This window comes from Dermacentor andersoni, chromosome 8 (assembly GCF_023375885.2).
Source record: "Dermacentor andersoni chromosome 8, qqDerAnde1_hic_scaffold, whole genome shotgun sequence".
Taxonomy (NCBI): domain Eukaryota; kingdom Metazoa; phylum Arthropoda; class Arachnida; order Ixodida; family Ixodidae; genus Dermacentor; species Dermacentor andersoni.
The window spans coordinates 31,086,239-31,108,181 of record NC_092821.1 but is presented as its reverse complement, the minus strand read 5'-3'; the positions used below and the strand labels follow the sequence as shown (position 1 = coordinate 31,108,181).

The 21,943-nt window shown below is 44.5% G+C and overlaps 1 protein-coding gene across 1 annotated transcript in view; it reads left to right on the top strand.

Moving 5' to 3' along the window:
• The window catches only part of LOC126526149 (fatty acid synthase-like), a 141,158-nt gene that overhangs the window by 57,316 nt on the left and 61,899 nt on the right, over positions 1 to 21,943 (top strand). Inside the window, exons 10-16 of the mRNA XM_050174097.2 lie at positions 929 to 1,132; positions 1,655 to 1,912; positions 3,465 to 3,681; positions 5,439 to 5,693; positions 6,464 to 6,637; positions 17,027 to 18,242; positions 20,050 to 20,204. Of these exons, the coding sequence (XP_050030054.2) occupies positions 929 to 1,132; positions 1,655 to 1,912; positions 3,465 to 3,681; positions 5,439 to 5,693; positions 6,464 to 6,637; positions 17,027 to 18,242; positions 20,050 to 20,204 (2,479 nt within the window). The remainder of the gene's footprint in view (positions 1 to 928; positions 1,133 to 1,654; positions 1,913 to 3,464; positions 3,682 to 5,438; positions 5,694 to 6,463; positions 6,638 to 17,026; positions 18,243 to 20,049; positions 20,205 to 21,943) is intronic.

Genomic DNA, 21,943 nt, shown 5'->3' with positions numbered 1-21,943 from the left:
TACATCACTGTATCTAATATTTAACTTATTGCATAGTAAGTCACGATAGCTCGGCGAAATTCAAGCCTGTCAGGGTTTTCTTTATCAACCAATTTTTTAAGTATCTCACTGAGCTCACGGCGGAATTCAATCTGTTGATGTATATTACCTGAACAGGTGCACAATGACCATGCCATACTTTCTTCGTACAAGAAAAAACGGGGGCATGAAAACATGAACAAACAAATGATACACACCGCGCTTGTGTCTGTTTATTCGTGTCCCCTTCTTTTCGTGCATAGATGAAGCAGAAAAATTTGACCACCCGCCAAATACGGCCCTTTCATCTCCGCTATGAACCAACAGTACAGATCACAGTGCCCAGATTGCAAATGAAAATATTCAATATACTTAACTTTTTCCTTTAAGCAAAATGATGTCAATTCAAAACTATAACCGAGTAGTGAAGGTATCACGTCTGCTAAGCTCACAATTCAAAGACGAGCGCTACTTTTGGTATACCCGCCTCCAAAATATGTAAAATATGCGTTGGAGCTCGAGATGATATCATCCCGAACAGCTCAATGTGCGTTTCTGATTAACCTTTAATGGAACCGTGTACAGTGATTGCTGAATCTAAGGCTGCATACCTCCTAAATTTATTTCTGCAAAATTGTCTTAGCACGGCTCCAAAGCTAAAGAAACTGACAACTGCTCCTCTTGAATTCTGCAATCACAACTTGTCGCCTAAAACAAATATATAAAAGCTGTTTAGTAACTTTTCTTATTTTTGACTTGGGTATAATATTTTTTTAGGCAGGCACTTTCAGTTTCTTCAAAGAAATGTACCTGAATAAAAGGACGCCATCAGGACGAAAAATTATCTTCTTTGAATACATCTCACGCAGTGCTAACTGATTGTTCGTCGCTTAATTTTGCATACGACTAGGTCATACCGCAGAGTAAGCCCCGCAGCAAGCGCTGGATAAGCTCATCGGTGCCTGAGAACCGTTGGCACGAATCTGGCTCGCAGCTATGCTCTGCTGAGTACCACACCAACAACTTTCTAAACACGGTACTCTTCCGGGACGCCCTCACGCATGTACCCGAGGACGCCGTCTTGTTGGAGATTGGACCACACTGCCTCCTCCAGGTGAGACGAAAACTAAAATGATGGCATCTTCACTCGCCGCGTTCACCTCATTCTGCTGTTCTTGCTGAAAGCAGCACCAGTGCAAATTTGATTGGTAGCTTCTTAGCCAGACCTTCATGTGGCACTACGCATGTTTCGTACGTACTCCCCCTGACTGTCCATTGCATTTCCTCTTTGTTTACTCGATCTGAGTCTGCCCACTAATACCGTCAAAGCTACGGGGCTTGTAAGTCACCGAAGAAGTGTTGTAAATGCGTTTTAGGCTGACAATGGTGATTACATTGTGAAACAAACGAAAAAGTCAAATCATGTAAAATTGCTCATGTGAAAACATTCAATTACACCCTAAAATGCGGCTATGCTGGCGATGGTCCAGGCAGTGGACACTTGCAAGGACTTTAGAGTATATGAAGAAAGCTGGCACTTTTCAAAAATTTCTATACGCTTTTCTATGGAAACCAGTGTGGGGTAATTCAGTATATTGATTACTTGTATCAGTGACGCCTACTTTACTTTGACCAGGCTATCCTGAGACGAACTGTTGGGCCCAAAGCAAGATGTCTGGGGCTCATGAAGCGTAACGCGGACAACTTGGAGTATTTCCTGAGCTCACTTGGCCAACTACACACTCTCGGCGTCAAGATGGACTTGTCGGTACTCTACCCTCCGGTTCCGTGGCCCGTACCGCGCGGCACACCAAACATTGCACACTTGGTCAGCTGGGATCACTCACATAGCTGGACCGTCGCCCAGTGGAAAGAGTTCACTTTCGAGACACAGGTGAGCCACCATTGTCTGCGTCGAAATATACCCTGGGACTGGCATCATTCTTGTCTTTTACAAGCTAGCGTTCCCTGAATCGTTCGGTATGTTTTCCAGACGCTGGTCGCGGTAGTGCTTGGGCTTCCTGCATTCGAGATATTCAAGTCCATGAAAGGGCAATTCGACGTCTTTACGTGCTTACGAATGATACTTTTTGCATTTTACCTTTGCAAGTCTCTCCGAATGGCGAAAAATTCAAAAGTCAGTGATTCTCGTCTGTGACTAGAAAGCAAACCTAAGTGGTATTGCATGAGCGGTGGTGCTTGCCTTTTTTCGATTGTCCCTCGTCTGATAGCACTTGGTCCTCTAGATGAATGCATAGCAGCTTTTCCAGCTGTCAATTTAACTGCAGCATTACAGTTATCCATTAGCGAAAATACACCAACGCACGCTACTACTATTACGCGAGAGCACATCATAGGCAGAAACGATGAAGTAGAAAAGTAGTCTGTCTGGCTCAAGATTCCTATAGCAGCGAGGTTGGGAAAAGTACGCTGTGACATGGCGTCTGATATTGGCAGGAGTGTGATAGTACAGAACTTTGCGCATTATTTTCCGTTCATGTCGTTATGATGCTTTCATACCGGATTGCACATAGATCAGCATTGCTGTTGAATATGAATAAACCTAAACAAGCTACACCGCAAAGAACACAGCACGATGAGTTTTATTTTGACTATTCTTTTCGATACGCAGTCTTCTTATCCTGACTTTCTTAGCGTGTTTATCTCAGCGCTCTATGTTGAACTTCAATGTTAGTTCATTTGTTAGTATTCTCACTGCGATTACGGTCAACAAGTCAATTTCAGTTCTAGTGCCATCTCAGTGCTTGCATCCTCTAGCACAAAGGAAACACCAAAGCAGTACATTATATGATGCGTTGCCGTGTGAGAAAATTTGTGGTAATTGTTAAACCATGCATAGATTCCATTGAAAAAAAAACGCGACGTGGTCGTGGAATAATAATTCAATAACAGAAATGGTAGTGTAACATTTTTTTGCCAGAAAGCTCGCAGAGTACGCAATAGTATGCGTTGAGAATCTTAAAAAATAATAATGAATTATCGACGCAACCGTGGAAACAGGTAGGCTATCGCTGAGCTTTTCGAAAATTGTGGCCTCTGTTTTTTGTTAAGAGGTCTTTTCTTAAATTATGGTCGGGTGTGATTCTCAAGTTCCCTTCCCACGTATTATCTTTGTTGTGCTGTATACACTGAAGCATATTTACAGAGCTATCGCATTTCAAACGAGTACATTTGAAGGTGTTTTGTATACAGTGCAATTTCGGAACGTATCCGTGAAGCTTACTGAAATGTCGGCTCAATCTGCATCGCCTATCCAAAACTACACTTTATCTGCATAGATACTGTACATAGAAAGAAATGGCTGTAAGTGTAGCATGATACATCTGTGTATTTAAATTTCTGAGGTATATCTTACACTAACGCACTTCGCCTCTTAGACATTCAATACTACAGTGTCCGGCTCAATGAATGTGTTACACGCACAGGCGTTTCAGGAGATCATCGAGATTGACCTCGAAGCTGACAGCGCCATGAAATATCTGCTCGGTCACCAGCCAGATGGACGTGTTATATTTTCTGGCACAGGCTACATAGTCCTCGTTTGGGAGTCGCTTGCCAAACGCTGTGGGAAACCTTTGAAGGAAACTCCTGTCATCTTCGAGGACGTGAAAATTCAACGCGTCACGATTCTCCCTCTAGCCGGTAAGTTACGGCACATTTAACAATAAAATATTTTTAACTAATATTTACATGAATCGACCGCATTATGTATATTAGCGCTTCATAAGGACCCGCATCACAAACACCTCTTTGCACTCATTGGACATTGTAGATGATACTAGTCGTAGACTCCTAAAAAGGCTAGTCTTGGTAATATCCCTTATGAAAGATATATTAGCTATGGTAATTGAATGTAAAGTTACTCTTCCTTGTTTACCTTTATAGATACTTGAACGAAGCATTTCGCCGCATTTAAGGACCTCTAGATTATGAATCTTTGCTTCAAGTACGAACCTCAAAGACACAAATACGACAGTACGGAGCGAAAGGCTTTTGACACTCTCGTTTCTTGCAAACTTGCTAAAGCCCGTGAAAACGCCTATAAGGGTATCTGAAATCAGTATCTTGTCCAAGGTTGCCACCTGACATCAATTTAAAATCGGATGTTGCGTTACTATTTCGTTTGCAACCTTGAAATGGTTCTCTCTTCGTACGACACATTTGTGTGGCGCATCCTTTTCTTTTTCGGCAGCAATGAAAGCAATGTTCATAGCTCCACAACAAACTGCAAGGAGGTCAAAACGAAGGCATGACCAGACTGATGACAAAGCTGACTGATGATTGTCGGACGATGAAGTTTACAATGACTACAATGAAACGGTCAGGGCGGCATCAGAAGGACAGTATGACAACGAATGCAAGGCTACTGTATAACGACGAAGGTGTAACTACGACACGCGGAACAGACGCGGATGACAAAGCTGGAATGAAGATAACGGCACAAGCACGACCGCATTACGAGCATGAGCACACATATAGGGACCCAAGATGTTCGACAACTTGGCCCATTTGGTCGGCTTAGAAGGCGTGACAACGACGTCATAACGAGTCCATGGCGAAGCAAGAATGACGACAATGGAAGGACCACGACAGTATCACGACCGCGAGCCCATGTCTAGTTTCTCAAGCTAGCAGGCAACTTGGGCTTCTGCGTTGGCGTAAGACGATAGATAGATAGATAGATAGATAGATAGATAGATAGATAGATAGATAGATAGATAGATAGATAGATAGATAGATAGATAGATAGATAGATAGATAGATAGATAGATAGATAGATAGATAGATAGGCTCAAAATGTAGAACAATTGGCATGTGGGCAAGTTAGTCTTGCACAGCCCCTTCAAGAAGCTCAAAACGTCTGAACATGCAAAGAATGCCAATCGCATCGATGTAGGACATGGTTTGTGACTTTTAAGGAATAGCATACATTGACTGGTTGATCATAATTAGCAGTCGGGGGCACAAATAATACTTCTTTATGATTTGATCTCCTAAGAAGCTGTTGCTGTATGCCCACGCTCACACCACCTTACAAAAACCATGCCTTGAAATATTCGGTTTATCACTTTTAAGTAATTTCTGCCATTGGAGCATCGAATGGCACATTGTTAACTTGACGGGCATGACTCAAATGATTGAAAACTCTTAATTTTAAGAACCTCGAAAAACAACGCGACCAGCTGGTATTGCATCCACTGGGCTAAGTAAACTGATTTCTTCATTGCTTTGTAGACACAAAGTGCAAATCTTAAGCACTTCTTTCATTGCCAACACTATGCCTTAGTAGTTCTGAAACTAATCTTGAGCAAGAAAATATTGTTGAGGACATGCTTGAGATAAATTGAAAGCTGACTAGACCACCTAAGCAAGGCGAGAACACGCTCTTGCACACGCAGGTTCTGTGCGAATCCAGGTCACAGTCATGCCCGTATCTGGGGAGTTCGAAGTGTGCGAGTCCCGAGCTGTCGTGGCCAAAGGACGCGTCCGAATGGCCGAAGAAGGTGAGACGGTGCTCCTCAAGGAACCTCCAGGAACCTCCGGAGAGAGCATTGCCTATGATATGGACTCGGCGGACGTCTACAAGGAGCTCAGACTCCGCGGCTACCAGTTTGACGGAGCTTTCCGGGGTGTCCTGAAGGCTAACTCACAGAGTAAGACGAACAGTTTCTAATTAGGTAGAATTTCCGACAGAACTGCTAGTTAGGTTAGGGTCACCAAATTTTACCAACATTTGAACCTTCGGAAAATGTTATATCCTAGAGCTGAGACTTCCATTCCTGATATTTTTATGGGGCGTACACTACCAACATATTGCACTTCTTAAATTTACTTTTTTTTACAACTAAGCAGCAGCGCAACACAGTTTTAATAAAGTTTCTTTACATTGTATATTGTTCTGATACTCTCCTTTGTATCGAATTCATGTCATGTGAAATTACCGCTCCTTCGGTACATTTCTTTCAGTTCATGTTTTGGTGTATAAGTCAGCTACGAATCAGTCGTCCTGAGAATATCTTGTTTGGGTCCATACTAAATGTTTATGCCTGCCTTTGTGCCCTACTGATGTATAGCTGCGGAATGGACACATTGAAGCTACTACATTGCGGAAATTTCCTTTTCTTTATTGCTGAGATGTAAGAGCATCTCAGCAATAAAGCTTCAGCTGCTTGGGTTCGTAAATTTGTTTGATGATACTAAACAAAAGCCGCGTATGCGATTGTAGCATCTCCGCTGATTATTGTCTTCCGAAGATTGTGCCGGGGACTGTCATCACCGATTCTTTGTGTGCTGACTAGTGCACACTTTTGTACATAAATATTTCGTCAACGATACATTGTGTCAGCACTTTCTCATCTTTCAGTGCCCGCCTCATGCATAATATTGATTCTCCATGTGCTTCACTCGCATGTTTCTCTTCTAGAGCCCTGCGCAAAGCTAAAGTGGGAGGGAAATTGGGTGACCTTTATGGACGCCTTGTGCCACATCAGCTTCTTGTGGAACCAACATAGGACATTTGACGTGCTTGTCAGTATACAGTCGTGCCGCATCGACCCCAAGGTTCAGGCAGAGGTCACGGATATTGTTGGGGACAAGGGTAAGTTGCAACTCGCCTCGCAATCGCCTGTGTAAGCTTTTCGAACGTACACTTCACTGTGTAGTATTAATCATGCAGGTTGCACATTACAATCAAAGCAAAATCCATGAATCAGCTGATGCAGACATCCATCACTGCCTGCTATTATATCGTCCTTTTAAAATACAACTGGTCTTTTTGTTATATGTTTGCTCTCTAATGGTTCCCTGATGCTAAACAACACACAGTGCACGTGGGGATAGCAAGAAATGTGCTGATTCTTTTCCAATTATCACGCCGCCTATTAGTGGCGTTTAATGTTAATTAAATAAAATTTCGGCTAAGCTGACTATGTAAGAATGGCCAACCTTGGTACACATCTTATCTATGAATCAATGCAGAATCAACTGTTTGAAAGCTTATTTATTAAAACAACTTATAACAAATGCGTACAGAGATATTGCACATAGTGCTAAAGTAAAGCAGTCAGATGGGACTTCTTGTAACTATATACAAAGACTTAATTTGCCACTGGATAGCAAGGAACACCGAAAAAAGAGGTAATGGACATGAACACAAAATAATGACAAATAAGTACGCCACATCATTAATGCGATTTGGGCGTATTTCATGGCGTCACCGCCTGCACTTTATAGCGTATTAGTTCTGCTTTTGCTCTCATTTGACTATATGTTTGCTGAATAGCTGCTGCCAGATCGTTCTTTCGTCTCAATTCCTAAGTAGACATGACACGATATTTTCTTCATCTGATTATGATCACGTGACTTCCTTTGAAATCTGTTTATTATCTTTCAGACTCTAGCTAGCTATGTACTAACGCTCGATTAAGTCGTCAGATGTTGAACGGGCCATGTGAGTCTGCTAAAGATGGCCCAGAAGCGTTTACTGGTTAAAAAAATGGTGTGTAAAAAAATGTGCGCAGGAGCCCAACCAAAAAGTACTGCATTTTTAATATTTTAGGACTCTGCTTAATGACATCAAGAAAGAGAGACGATTAATTTTTTCAGATGGTGTTGCTTTGAGTTCCTTTATTGCCTCCCAATACAGTACACACTTCATTCGTGAATTTATAGTGGTGATTATGTGTGGTGTTTAGTGGCGCAAGGACCATATATAGCCGGAGAGCGCCATGGAAGTGGTGATGCGGTGTCAATGAGTAGTCAGTGAGGTGAAAAGATGAATTGCGATAGGTACATTTAACATTGCTCTAGAAGGGCTTAAGATCAGTCGATGTGCATCAAAAAGAATGAAATAATTGCCATGAGAGAGACGTGCGCTAGACTGCAAATATATATACTGAGATCAGTAAGTATCAGTAGCACTAACACCTCACGAGGGCCTCTACACACTAGGACCTGCAGGTATTTGCTCTAGAAAAGTACTATCGCAGCAGCACCCTCTAGTGAGAAAATACGCGACGGTACTCCTTGGCTAATAACCTGTAGAACTGTTTCATTTATGAAATTCAGAGCTGTCTTCATAATAAAAGGGAATGGTTCTGAGCCTATTAAGAATGCCGAATGTAGCTGGCAGATATGGGGCCCAGCAGCTCGAAAAAAGTGCTTTCTCCGTTCAATTTCTGCTTTTCTATTCTCTGCAAAGACGGCGTGGACGACGGTGAACCATTCACCACTTCTACCACGTAGTGGAGGGTCGCCGTCATTGCGAAATTGTGTGGTGCATGTTTGTTGGCCCCATGCGCAGTGAACTGACCAAGACATCAGTTTGTCGTAACATTTTTATGGTGAAATTCTCAACTCTCGCTTGGTCAGATGGCGTTTATTAGAACTTTCTGCATCCCATAAACATTGCCAGTAGCCTCTAGTAGGGAAGTGCTTTAAGTCAAAGTAACAGCACTTCGTTCAGAAAAGGGCTGAGAGGCTAATGGCGACCCTCGTGGGATGCCGAAACTTCTAATAAACGTCATGTGATCAAGTGAGAGTTAGACATTTCGCCACTAAAAATAACCTGCCACCAAGACCCACACAGCACGCAAAAGAACAGAGTGCCACTCACGATTGTTTTATTAACGCGAAAGCCTTAAGCGCCTATGTTGGCGGGGGCCTTGGCGAAACTGCGCCGTGACGAAAAATGGCCGACGCCCCAAAGAGTAAAAAACAGGTCAGAAATGCTTGTTGACGTCACATTTCTCTGGGAGGTTCCAGTAAACAAAGTAAATTAGTGGCTTTCGAAGGAACATTTGGTACATTTCGGTCTCTGCGGAAATCGAATCCAAGCCACCGGGGGTGCAAGACCAGCACGCTTCCTCGAAGCCACGCCTGCTCCTCGGTTCTGTCTTACTAAAGAATTGCTAGTGCGTAGCACACGTCTCTTCGCAGCCACCTCGCTGGATAATGCGTTCGTCATTGGACGGCGCACGTGACGGTGCGGAGCAGGGGGCGCAAGTCATGAGTTCCTAAAATGAGCGCGATGTTCCGCAGTCTAAAAATAGTATAATGCTTTCGCATTCCCACATGTAGACAGTGTTAAGTATATGCCGAATTTAACTTTAGTAATTTCTGTCACGCCAGGTGTTGTTGCGCAGAAAAGCACGCGCACTCTCCGCATTGACGTCACGGTCGCAGCGGCGGTGGTGGTGGTTGTCGGCGTGGAGCGATGGATGTACGCTCTTTGGGACTCGCGAGGACGGCCGCGCAAGTGCCCCACTGCGGAAGATGCGCCTGCCGCTGCGCCTTAGTGAGGACGTCGTCTTTGTGCCACACGTGTACTCCCCGTTGCGGCTCTAATTAATCTAGCCCCAATTGTATAACTTAATGCACTACCAATATGTCTTATAAAGAATCCATACTCCACTTGTATAAATTGATTGGCTAACTTCGATTCCGTGCAACAGAAGCAGGCTTTCGCCTTCTTGTGTTACAAGAGTGTAACTGTCTGCCGAACTTTTTTATAGAAAACGCGTATATATATATATATATATATATATATATATATATATATATATATATATATATATATATATATATATCTGGAATCAGTGCCTGCACCACAAATGCATTGAGCACCACAAGCGGTACAATAAGGAGCGGTCACAACAATTTTTCTTGGGCTTGCACAATGGTAGGGAGTTTCACTTACGGACAGGCTACACTTGTAAGTGTCGAACGCTCCCATCACTTCCCTAGCTTTCGTATTTTGTGGCAAGAATCTCCACGTCAAAATAGCATGGCCCACAAGATCGCGAGAGGCAGTTTCTATTATGCTTAGGCATTTTGGGTCCTCTTTATTTTGGTGAACGTTTCGTTCGTGTTCCCTGATCTGCTCACTTACACAGCGCCTGGTTTTTCCTATATAGGAACGACCGCAGAAGAAGGGAATTTTCTAAACAACCAATTAGGCACATCCGCAGCCTCTAAATTTTTCTTTTTCCTTTCCCTTTCCTATCCGTGAGAAAAGGCCTCTGACCTTTCTAGGAGCTGAAAAGACGAGCAGTGCACCATGCCTGCTTGTCTTGGGCACAGCTTCTGAGAACTGTGGCCAAACCTTTGGCATTTGAAGCATCGGAGGGAATTTGGGATACATGGCCTGAGCCTAATATTTTCATGCAGCATTAAAACACTTGCATCCTTCGGGGTGTACAGTTGTCTAACAGTAACCCTCATCTGTCTTGCTTGCGTTTCCTTTCTTAAAAACGCTGCGCTCGCTACTTTCCTGTCAGGAATGCTATGTCGCACTGATAACGCGCATGCCGTTTGTGACTAGGAGGCAAAGGGCCCGCAGCGGTAAAGAAAGGAAATGCGTGCAAAACAGATGACGATCACTGTTGTGGCACAAGATACAACCCAAAGGGTCTACACTCTTCTTTAGGAGCGTGTAGCGTGTCGATTGTCTCGGGCAGCGCAGTTGAACGGGATGTTAGAATAAGATGTTTAGTTTCTGTTTCTTTACCATAGCGTCCCAATTTGGTTTGTTTTTCACTAATCACGTCCGGCTGACTCCAGCCCTGTAGTAGTTAAGTCTTCGTCCGATCAACCAAACCGTCGTCGGACCGACCCCATGGGTGGTGCTATGAATTGCGCTAGTTGTATATTCATTTTTTTTTCCGCTAAGCACTTTAAGCCTCCCCTGTGTCACCTCGTGTCTGCTTCATATCCAGTGTTCGTTTCGTCCCCATTGCATCTTAACAGTGCTTTGCGCAAAAAAAAATGTATTCCACGGGGGGTGCTCCTGATACCATGTGGGTCACACTCACAGGAACGCCCCCAAAACACACAAGATTAGGCACCCTTTGAGGTTGCTTCTTATCGCTTATTTCCACAAAATCTCCACATGCCAAATTGGAAACTTTATAACCTGAGCCAAGAGCTTCAGGTAGCGATTTAGCAACGAGAAAAGCGGTAATTATTATCGCTGCTTTGCTGTTTTCTCGGAATGTACAACATAAAATTGTAAATAAGTTTCAGTTTTTCGGCCCAAAAAACATGATCCCTTTGGTGCACCCTCTCTTCTGATGCTGATCGGAGAGCGGGGGGACCGAACATGCCGTCACGTCATAGGTACACATTGAATTCTGACAGTAGCACCAGCCACCCATAAGAGCTCAATGAAGGGCATTGCGGGACTTGGAAAAGCCATGCCCTGCATAGGCTAGCTGTGCGACACTACTGTCACCAAATACAGTATACGCAATGTTGGCTACTCACACACGGTTAACCCTTGCGGTCCGGGAAATCGGAAGCAGTAAAATGCAAAAACTAGACAGCGTGAAAGAAAGTCAAAGATTGCAGAGGACTACAGAAAAAGAAAACTACCAATCTCTTTGGGTTGGGTCAGTCTGGAGGTGCCGTGTAGACGAAGCGGGCCGGGGGCTAATGAGGTGTGCGGCCTCGGCCGAGTGGCCATAAAGGTCCAAGCACCTGGCATGGCCTCAAACACCAGTACTCCTTTCACTCTGGAGAAGGCTAATCCGCACACGACAACACGTGGGAGGCTTCAATCCCCATGTACTCTTGTCTATGGTGTGGCAATACATTACACGCCCGCTGACTGAAGTTATTATTCTTCGGATATATGCCTACAACTATCCGTTGCCAAATTCTCTAAGACATGACCCTAGCAGGTAGACGGGACACAATACGGTCTTCCTGCGGTCAAGTGTCTGGCAAGTGGTCGATGAACAAGTACGCAAAAGTGTTGGTTTAACCGGCCTATACGCGTATAAAGTACATCAGCGCAAGCGAGAACAGCGCCTCCACAGGAATTTTTGTAGAAGCTTCGCAAAAGTAGGGTCGCTGACTGGTTCAGTTCGTGATCCATTGGCGTGAATGTACAGCGGGAGAGTCAAACGAGGACGCATATAAGACAGCGCTTGGCACTCGTGATAGTGACGCGTGACCTGCTGCGCGGGAACGCAGTGTTGCGCGCGACAGTGCTTGTCCTTGTCTACGTCCTCGTTCAACCTTCGCGCTGCACACTCTCGACTTCGCAAGAGCGCTCTGCACTCTCTCCCTTTGTGACAACCTAATGTACGTGTTTACTTTATTTGTAAACTATCGCTAAAGGAGACACCCACGTTATAGACATTTTTATCTGGTGAGGAGGACAGGGCGCCCGTCGAGCCTTTCCTTCTCCCTGGCTTGTGCGAGTCGGTGCGACTCTTCTTGAAGGTGTTGCCGCAGCATGCTGCTTCTGTATGCTCTGGAGATGTTTTACCTCGTTATGTGTTAAGGTTATGTGATGTCATTTCGTCGGTAAATCACTGTGTAGTCTCTCACTGCAGCGGCAACTACAGCACGCGAAAATTTATGTATGGTGCGCAAACATGCGACTTGCATCATCAGCCGTTATGTGTGTGTGTTGTGAACTATTTTGAGTGCAACGTTTTCACACGATGCAGAGTACCGGTGTCTGTGAACTATCAACATGAGTTCGAAAATATTCTTACTATCCCACCGCGTGGCGTGGGAGCTACAGCAAAAGAGTGCATGGTCATGCACTCTTTTGGTTTTCATAAAAAAACGCCCATCAACGGTCATGCACAGGTTTTCATAAAAAAAAAACGCTAAAGACGGAGACGAAGTCGAAGGAACACATACGACAGGACTTCGTTCGACTTCGTTTTCGTCTTTAGCGCTTTTTTATGAATACCGTCAAGGTGAACCAACTCGCCCACACCAAGGCATTGTTGCGACAGGGATTATTTTCTGCCGTCTAACGACGGGCCAGACGTATGGCACTCGGCACTTACTCCTACATGTTCACCGTTTATGAAACTCCTGTCTGCGATACATGTGACTTGACGCCAACAGTCCTTCACATCTTGTAATAGGCTAGGGAAGCAGAAGCTTAAAGAAAAAAAGTACTTCGGCCTCGCATACAAACACATTACCCTCCACCTTGGAATTATTCTTGGCGTGGAAGAACTTTTTGACATTTAGTTTCAAGATTTTGCAAGTTGCTGGTAAGTACATTGCATGTTAGCTGAGGACACTGGTAGCACATCCTCTCGCTGGAAGCTTCTCCTGCGATAGCATTTTTTTAAAGCACGTGCCTCGCAGCCCTTGCGTTGAACTTCTCACAGGTGAGGTACAAGTGCTACTGTTACTCACGCGTTTACATCACCCCTTTGCAATATAACTTTTTTTGTTGTGGCCTGCATATAGTCATTGTCATTATTTCAATGCACATACATGTTGCGCATTTTACAGCTAATAATATTTAGGCCTCTCTACAATCATGTTACATATAATATTCACAACTCTTATTCACAAACGTGAAATTTGCCACCTTTTGCCATGCACAATCCCCTTATTATATTTTGCTTGGCGGTCTTTGGCGTAGCTGGCCCTTGCCCCAACAAAATGCACAAATTGTGAACAATTCGATTTCTTGTCAAAATAAACAGCACAACTTCTTCCCACAGCCCACACGGCGTGAATAGCTACATGTTTCGGAACTACTCACAGCTGCTAAGCACCACCTTAGGAACACAGTGACAGTGCTAAGTAAGGTCACATTAGTGAAGCGAATTTCCTAAAATGCACAACTGCTCGTGGAGACTGATTACAGGCTCAAACATGCCAGCACACATTGCACTGGGTGCACAGTCCGCCCTAACGCGGCAGGCCATGCTGACTTAGATTGCTTCAGTACGTCTCTTATACGTTTCCCACGTAAAAGGCGTCACGTCATACTAAATAGGCCGTGCCACGACAACTACAACCACCAGAAACTGTCGCCAAGGTTACGTGGCATGCAAAACGGAGTGATCGGCACAACCAGCCCGCCGACCGCCTAATGATGGCGCTACTGCGTATGCGATATGGCGGTGCGCATAGAAAACGATCTATATAGTTCCTAATCTTCATAGCCTCTTCATAACGAGCTAATAAACGAGTCATGGAACGCAGATCAGCGCTGCTCAAATAACTGATTTAAGAACCTAAAAAAGGTAATCAAGGTGTGCTGTTTGCGACCTGTGTTTTGTACAATGCTCCAAATAATAAATACTGCCATAACCTACATTGTTTCACGCGAGTCCAGTTTTGTTGCTCAGGGGCATTTTCATTAATTGTTCCCCCAGAAGTAAACTGAATTTGAACCTTTTCAATATCCTAGAGCTCAATTATTTGTTATTTTTTAATGCTACCGTTTCGTTTCCAGCAGACATTATTTCGCAAGCGGAATACGGGAATTTGCAATTTCTGCGTTGTGAAACGGGTTAAAACAGGCCAACTTGAACGAAATTTTGCTTTCGCTAGATTTGCTTTAAAAAAGTGGTATATCACTGAAGGAATCATGGAAATGCCGTGTAGTTGTGACGTGAACAGTTTTCTTCTCGGGGCCCTATAACCCAAACCTATTCTAATATGTTTTTATTCCAATCTCCTGGCGTTAAATGTGCGTAACCGCCGACGCAAGCATCGCTTGGTGACCCGCAGCGGTGCCAGAACAGACCGATCAAACGCTGTCCTCGTTCATAGGAAATAACTTTAGTTCGCTTTAAGAACGAATAACATTGCCTACAATGAGCGGGTAGTCTTATATAATTAATTGGCTGACAAGAGACCAAGAGCACGCTCAAGTGGAGAGGGATGCGATATGGGGCCGAGCCTGCGCACTGAAAATAGATTACCGGATGAAGAGGGACGTGCCGGCTCCTGCGATTTGTCCGCTTCCCCGTACATAGCATGCGACGGCTTGTCTAAAATCACGGCGGCGTGAAACGTACAGTTAAAGATGCCGCTAAAACGGATCCTGAGCGATGAAGAGTTGACAGAGCGATGTCGTATACGTTCCGAAGGAGCTCGATAACGTTACACGGACGCGCAAAAAGTTTAGTTATACGCAAATAAACCCCCGCTCTCCGGCAGATGCGAGTAGCCAATGCCTGGGCTATCGGCTGCAGCCATCTTCTATTCCTTTCGGAACGGGGCACTATCCGACTATTGAGAAAAAGAAATCCAGTTTTGTTCGGCTTAATAATGCATCGTTAATGTGTGCACGTCACTTTGACGTAAGGTCCTTTTGCGGTTTTCTGACGTCGAGTGACAGACAGCTAAAGTCGCTTCAGCCTCCAACCTTTTTAGCAATAGCAGAGGGCTGATGGCGAAAAGGCGTCCAATCAGAAATAATTCTGTTTATTCTGTTCGCTCGAATCATGCATAATGAGTGTGTTCACGTCATGCCAGATTGGGAGCTATCGCGATTTTTGTGACATCGCATGACAGACAGGTAGGTGGGGGTGGTCCAAAAAAGTTTTTGACCAATCGCGGACAGCTTATTGCGGAATTGCAATAGAAAAGTTTAATAGCTTTACGTTAGAGCACCCTTGGTAGCATTCAGGCAGCACCTCAGCAGAAGATGCGCACACCTGGTAAGTCGTTGCTATTACGAAAATCCCAGCATGCCTCTTCCGAGACTTTTCAGGGCGCCGCCCGAAGCCGTTAGCCGTCACTTTATCCCAGAGGTCATGCTAAGGAGCGGCGCGTTCAGCTAATTCATCAATTCTACAGGGCGGTATTGGCGGCTATTCTTTTTTGCGAATTCGGTAGCAAAAGTGGCTATTTGTGCGTGCTTCTTGAGATCGTTCTGCTCGTATTTTAAACGTGTAAATCTGTGCGACGCCTGCTCTATATCGACAGAATCTTACTCTTAAATTATTTTTGTATGGTCCAAAATATTGCTCTAGCTGGACCTTCAAAGAACGCTTGAGTATAGGGGCAAGCTCCGATTTGGCCTGTCAAAATTAATGTAAAATGCACACAAGCTCTTTTCGATTTCAACGAAATTTGCTGCGTTTTATAGGGAAGGTTGCGTTCTACTTACTGATACATGCAAACTGCTTATTAATGCACGAATTGTTTAGAATTATGTCTAAAATTGGTAGTGCACAAAAAGAAGAAGCATAAACATTACCAATCCGCAACCTTGCACCAAATGTATATATTCAATAGATGAATTCGGTAATATATGCTATGAACAAAATATAGGAAAGTGCTGAACCACAAGCAGTCCCAGATATCACGAATAATCGGTTAACCGTAACAGAAAACCTTTCCAAAATGCCAGCGTGCCGCACTAGTTCTTGTTTTTAGCCAAATAGAACTTCTTATCATACGCAGGATTGGTTGGTGTCCCGATGATAGTAAATATATCTGAAGGTCTCGAAGAAAAAAATGGCGGCGCTCAAAGTTTCGAAATCGCAGCTGACCGGAACCGGGCGCGTGCCATTTCGAAAGAGCTACGACGCCACCATTCTTTCTCTACATGACTTTTGTGACGTAAACTTGGAGCTAGATGTGGCAACGTGTCGGGAACGTAAACGAAGATCCTGAAAATCAGATATGTTAACAAGATGTTCTCAATTGCATTTGCTAACGTCAGCTTAAACGTCCTAAAATTTTGCGCATACGATCCCTTTCCGAGGAACTATCGAGCCTTGTAATAAACCGACTTAACTGTACATGTAATTGGTACGTGAATTTATTATATTGTTCACCTTCGTCTTGCCGACGTTCTACTTATGTACTAGTCGTATATTTCGGAGCACGAAATACATCAATTTTGTGCGCATCAGGAGCACTGTAGATGCTGCTTACAGAATATAATTTTCAGTGGCTCAGTTGGTACATAGATGTAAACATGACAAAGTGGTTTTTTGAACTGTTCCGTTTTCAGCCACTTGTATTAAAATATTTAAAGGTTAAGGAAGACATCTGCTTTTAGTAATGGCTAGATTTCAACATCTCATTGCGTTGAGTGGCTTCGTTGACGAGAAAAAAACTTTTCATTCCCATGCATATAGATGGCAGCCCCGGAGCTTAAGCTTCCTCATAAGCTCATGGTTGGTTCGCTAAAATGAAGTATTGAGGTTAAGTGCACGGGGCCGACACGTCAATTACATCATCTGGATATCACTCTACGCAGGTATGGATGCCGTCTACAGCCCGCATCTCAACTTGCGGCGCGCTGGGGGCGTCGAAATAGAAGGCCTCAAAGTCAGCAGCGTACAGCGACGGCCAGTCCAAGAGGCACCAGTCTTGGAAGAATACTGCTTTGTTCCTTACCAGGATAACGAAACCACACGAAGCGAACGGGAGCACTTTGTGCAGGAGTACGTGGACCTGTGTTGTGGCATCACACAATGCATCCTGCAGTCTTTTGCAGAAAATAACAATTTTCTCGGCATGACGAACGGATGTCATAAACTCTCAGAAGTGCTGAACCCATATGTTGAGAACACTGCATCAAATCACGGCCTATTACAGCTACTTCTTAATATCCAGAAAGCAGACAACGGTGCTGCGTCACTGGCTTCAACGGTGAAATTAGCGCTTCTAACCACCAAAAAAGCTCTGGAGCAGGACTTTCTGAGCACCAGCCTCCTAGGAGAAGACCCGCTGAGATATCTGCTTGACGTAGTGGTTGAAAATACAAGCTCCTTGAAGCTCCGTGTGGTAGAGCTGGCGGCTAAAGGAACCGTTACACTCATGGCTCCACGAGTATCTCCATTGCTTTCCATGTACCATGGGTATCTCAAGACCGTGTACTCAATCGCTCACCCAAGTCCAGACAGCCTAGCTCCCGACCAAGTTCCCGAAGGCGCAGCAGTGGTTGGAGCGAAGCCTTCTATCTCTGGGGGAAAATTTCCCGAGGCTGACTTGGTGATAGCGTCCTGCGGCACCATGACCGCTCCTATTGACCTAGTTACATTGGCTGAAGAAGTGCTCTTGCAGTGCAAAGAACACGGGTTTGTTCTCATTTCTCATCGAACAGCCCTGACAGCGGCCGAGGCATTACTGTCTGTAGTGAGTGGTGTTTCATTTCAAGTTTACGTGGAGGATACGACGATAGCAGTGTTTAGAGCGGGCGGATTTCGGTTGGTGGGACTGAAGTCGAACAACCTATCCACGCTGCTATTGTTCCGAAAAGTGACCGTGCCCACCGACGTCAGCAAGCAGGCGGTTATCAGACTGCAGAACATGGCCTTTAGATGGGTAGAGACGCTGAAGGAAAAAGTCCTCGAATATGTCAGCAAGTCATCTGGAGAGAAGATCTGGCTGCTCGCCGAAGACGCCGGAACCAGTGGCATCCTCGGTTTAACCAATTGTCTACGAAAGGAGACCGGCGAACGCCTCATAAGGTATGTATATGTATCAACTTATGCTCAGGTTTCACTGGTGAGCTGATCGTGTAAAAAAGTCGCTACAAGCAAGAAAAAGTATCTTTAAAGTTACAGTGCAGAAAATTTAGCTGGATTTCTTGCCTTATTACACGTGACCCGAAATCACGGCGGTTGCGACATGTGTCACTGTCGGGAAATTCCTCCAGTAAGTGCGTGCAGAAATCAAGTCGCGGGTGTGTGAACTTGTGCATATACGTCGGAAAACAAGCACGATCGGCAAAGCTAAACAGCGTACTACACAGATGCAAGCTGTGATCCCTATGCACGCCTTCTGGTTTGTAGCGCAGCTTTCCTGTAGAAAATACCTGTTTACCCGACAGGCCTCGCCAAGAATCCAAGAATGCGTATTATCCATATGCAATATGGTATGGTAGGATATGAAATTTATTTGGGACATCTTGCTTATGTGATACGGTTGTTACACGGGGATTGGCACGCATAATATGCTCTTCAAGTTCTTCTATTCATATAGTATAACTATGGTTTGTGTTGGAGCAAGATTTACATATGTTAAGCATTACATCGTGTACTGTGAAGGGCCTTTCAGACTTTCATAGAATGCCTTCTGCCATCAACAAAGCTGCATGTATTGTTGTGGCTTGTCGATCAGCTTTCTTTCGCATGTGCATCCTAGAAATTTTGAATTTCTTCGCTATTCATTGTCATTGTAGGTCAAATTCCTGCATTCGTCATAGACAACAGTCGCATAAATTTTCTGCACTCTTGTATTTTGCAATATATATATGTGTATATATATATATGAAATTTTAGCCGCTCCTGCACAGCTTCTACACATGAATCTGCAGATTTGTGTAAGAAATGGTGGGGTTTAACGCCCCACAACGTTACAGTAGGTTATGAGGGACACAGTAGAGGGCCGTTTGTTATTAATATTCAACTCATAGCATGATACAAGAATGCTTTCGCATTTGGTGCCCATCTGAATGCAGCCGCCACAGCAGAAATCGCCATCAGGGCCCCGTGTTTAGCAGCACAGCGCCATATCCACCAAAGAATTTATAAGTGAGTCGCCTAGTAACTGGCGGAGAGTCAAAGTGGAAGGCCGCACGGAGTCTTCGAATGTGCACACATTTAAGTTCTGATGTCATAGTAATTGTGTGGGCACTCCAAGCACATTTCTACCTTCAGCGTCGGCGTCGCCGTGAGGTTCCGTATGAAGTCCAAGGGCAATAAAATTGCTGCTACAGCGGCCGCACGCCAGGCGGCTTTATCTTGAAAGCCACCTACGACAGAGACACAGTACACCACGCGCTGTGTTTTCGCAGCTTAGTTCGCGTTGATGCGAGACTCAGCACAATAGTCAGTTCGATCGCTGATGCTTCCGCGCTTCCTCATTCCAGCGTTTTGACAGCGAGCTTCCGCGTTCATCGGGTGCGATGTGTTCATGTGCGCTTGTGCGCGCACGAAGCCATGCTTCTTAATTTGGTTAGTAAGTGTATGTTTCCAAGTTTACGCAGCCTACTGAACTGAAATGTGCCATCCTTACTTTGTATAGCTTTTCACTAATTTGCTGTCGCAATGGATTCTTCGTCTTTCTGGCGAAACCATGGCTTTTTATAAAGGAGAAGTTTATATAAAAGGAAAGACACCGTTCTAAATACTTTTGTATTTCATTATAACCTGGCATATCAGATTGCTATACACCCTGGACACTCTTCCATGTTACGTGAAAAAGACTACGTGCCATGCAGATGCATAAAAGCTGTATTCACGGTGCTCAAATTTCTTGAAATTTTTTGTACAGGTGCCTATTCGACGTCACTGGGAAAGGTGTCAACAGCGTAGCCGACTTCAGTCCTACCAACGCCACCTACAAAGATATAATAGAAAACGATCTGGTGATGAATGTCTACCGCGACGGACAGTGGGGATCCTACAGACACCGGAACATTGATTGCTGTATGTAGTTCAACAATGCGTTCCTGTTTTACCTGCTGTGAAACATCATGCTAAAATAAACCACGTAAGAGGTTATGCCTAACTCACGGTACCTGTGAAGGCTCGGCAGTTTATTGAACGTTATCGACACTTCCGAGATGACAGTGGCTGAAGTGCCACTCTTATCTACGTTATCGTTTCCTAACCAAGTGTTGTTTTCCCTCTAGGATCTGGTAGCTCACATTGTAATTGCTGCTGAAACACAATGTGTAAAAGGTAAAACAATCTCGGTGAGGTGAAGAACTTTTGAGAATTTAGGAATAAGGCCCAACGACCCCACATTCGGATCAGATTATTGAGCCTAGCCTTTACAACTGTTGCTTACGTGAGCCATGGCACGAAATTCGAAATTATTTCATAAGCAGAAATAGGGTTTCCTTTCTCCATCTTTTCTTAAGCCTAATTTACTATTGGTTATATGAACGCAAGTTAAAAAAATACCAAGAAAACCGAACAAACGGAACCGCGGGGCCTGATTTTTATTATCTGCAATTGTGTGATGCAAACAGACAGTAAAGCCAAGGTGAGAATATTTGTGTGGTCTTTTGTGACGCAAACGCAGCTAAGGTTATCACACGTCAAACAGGATTAAGTGAAGTGATACACTAGAGACCGAGAAAGAATCATTTGCTAAAATTGCAAAATAGTATAGATATGTTCAGACAGCCACTTCGGTATGAAAATTTTTCTATGTTGTCCTTTTTGGAAACCTAAAAAACATCTCTGCGTTTAACAAGGCCATTCTCATCTAGGTTTATATTGGGGTGAAATATCTCAGAAAAAGAGGTTCGCCTTTGTGTTTCTAGGGCGACATACGTTATTTGTACATGATTTACTGTAATGGTTCATGGTACTTACTGAATTTAGGCAGTTCTTGCTGTTTAAGAAGGAAGCTAAGCAAGAGATGTGTATGTGCTGTGCGTAGCCTGCACAAGATGACTTCAGAAAAACGTTCTTGGTATTGCAGGTCTTACGTTCTCCGAGTACATTCTTAATAAGACGAAGCTAACTATCAATTGTGGAATCCCACTCACTCTGTCCGTTTGAGGTAAACGCGTTACGAATAGCTCTTATGCTGCCCTTCAAAGTTATTGTAGTGAAGCTGTATATGGCTCACCGATTCGTCCATCCGTCTGTCAGTATGTTGCCTGGACGCCGAAAACTCATCTGCCGCAAACCCATACGTATTCGCGAAAAAAAAAGAGAGAAAGAGAGGCGTGCGTGTGGCCGCGCCCGTAGTGGCGTTGCTACGCTCCGTCGCTGCCGAGCGCGCGGGCAGCAGTTTCTCTCCGGCCCCGCAATTGGTAGGCAACGCGTCATACGTACTTCTGATGAACAGGAAGCTTTCGATCATCAACGCCGCTAGCAAGGAGAGTGAACGAGCTTGTCTAAGCAGTGCCGATGCTGCAGCCCGGGCACAAGAAAATACTCGCGCCGCCGAGCGCAAGCATCAACTGCGTACGGAGGATCCAGCAGCCTCCCATGCCGTCGTTCAATGAACCATCGCGATTAACCTAGTGATGAACACCAGGGTTACACGTTTCAACTTCGCTGGTTAGCTACATGTACGGAGTGATTGGTGGCCGTCGTAACAACTCTATTGAAAATCTGGCAAATGCGTAGCCTGTGCCTAGGCCGCCCCCGAGGAGGTCCGGAGATCCTGCGTCCTCGCTGGCTCACGAGTTTGCTCGAATGCCTAT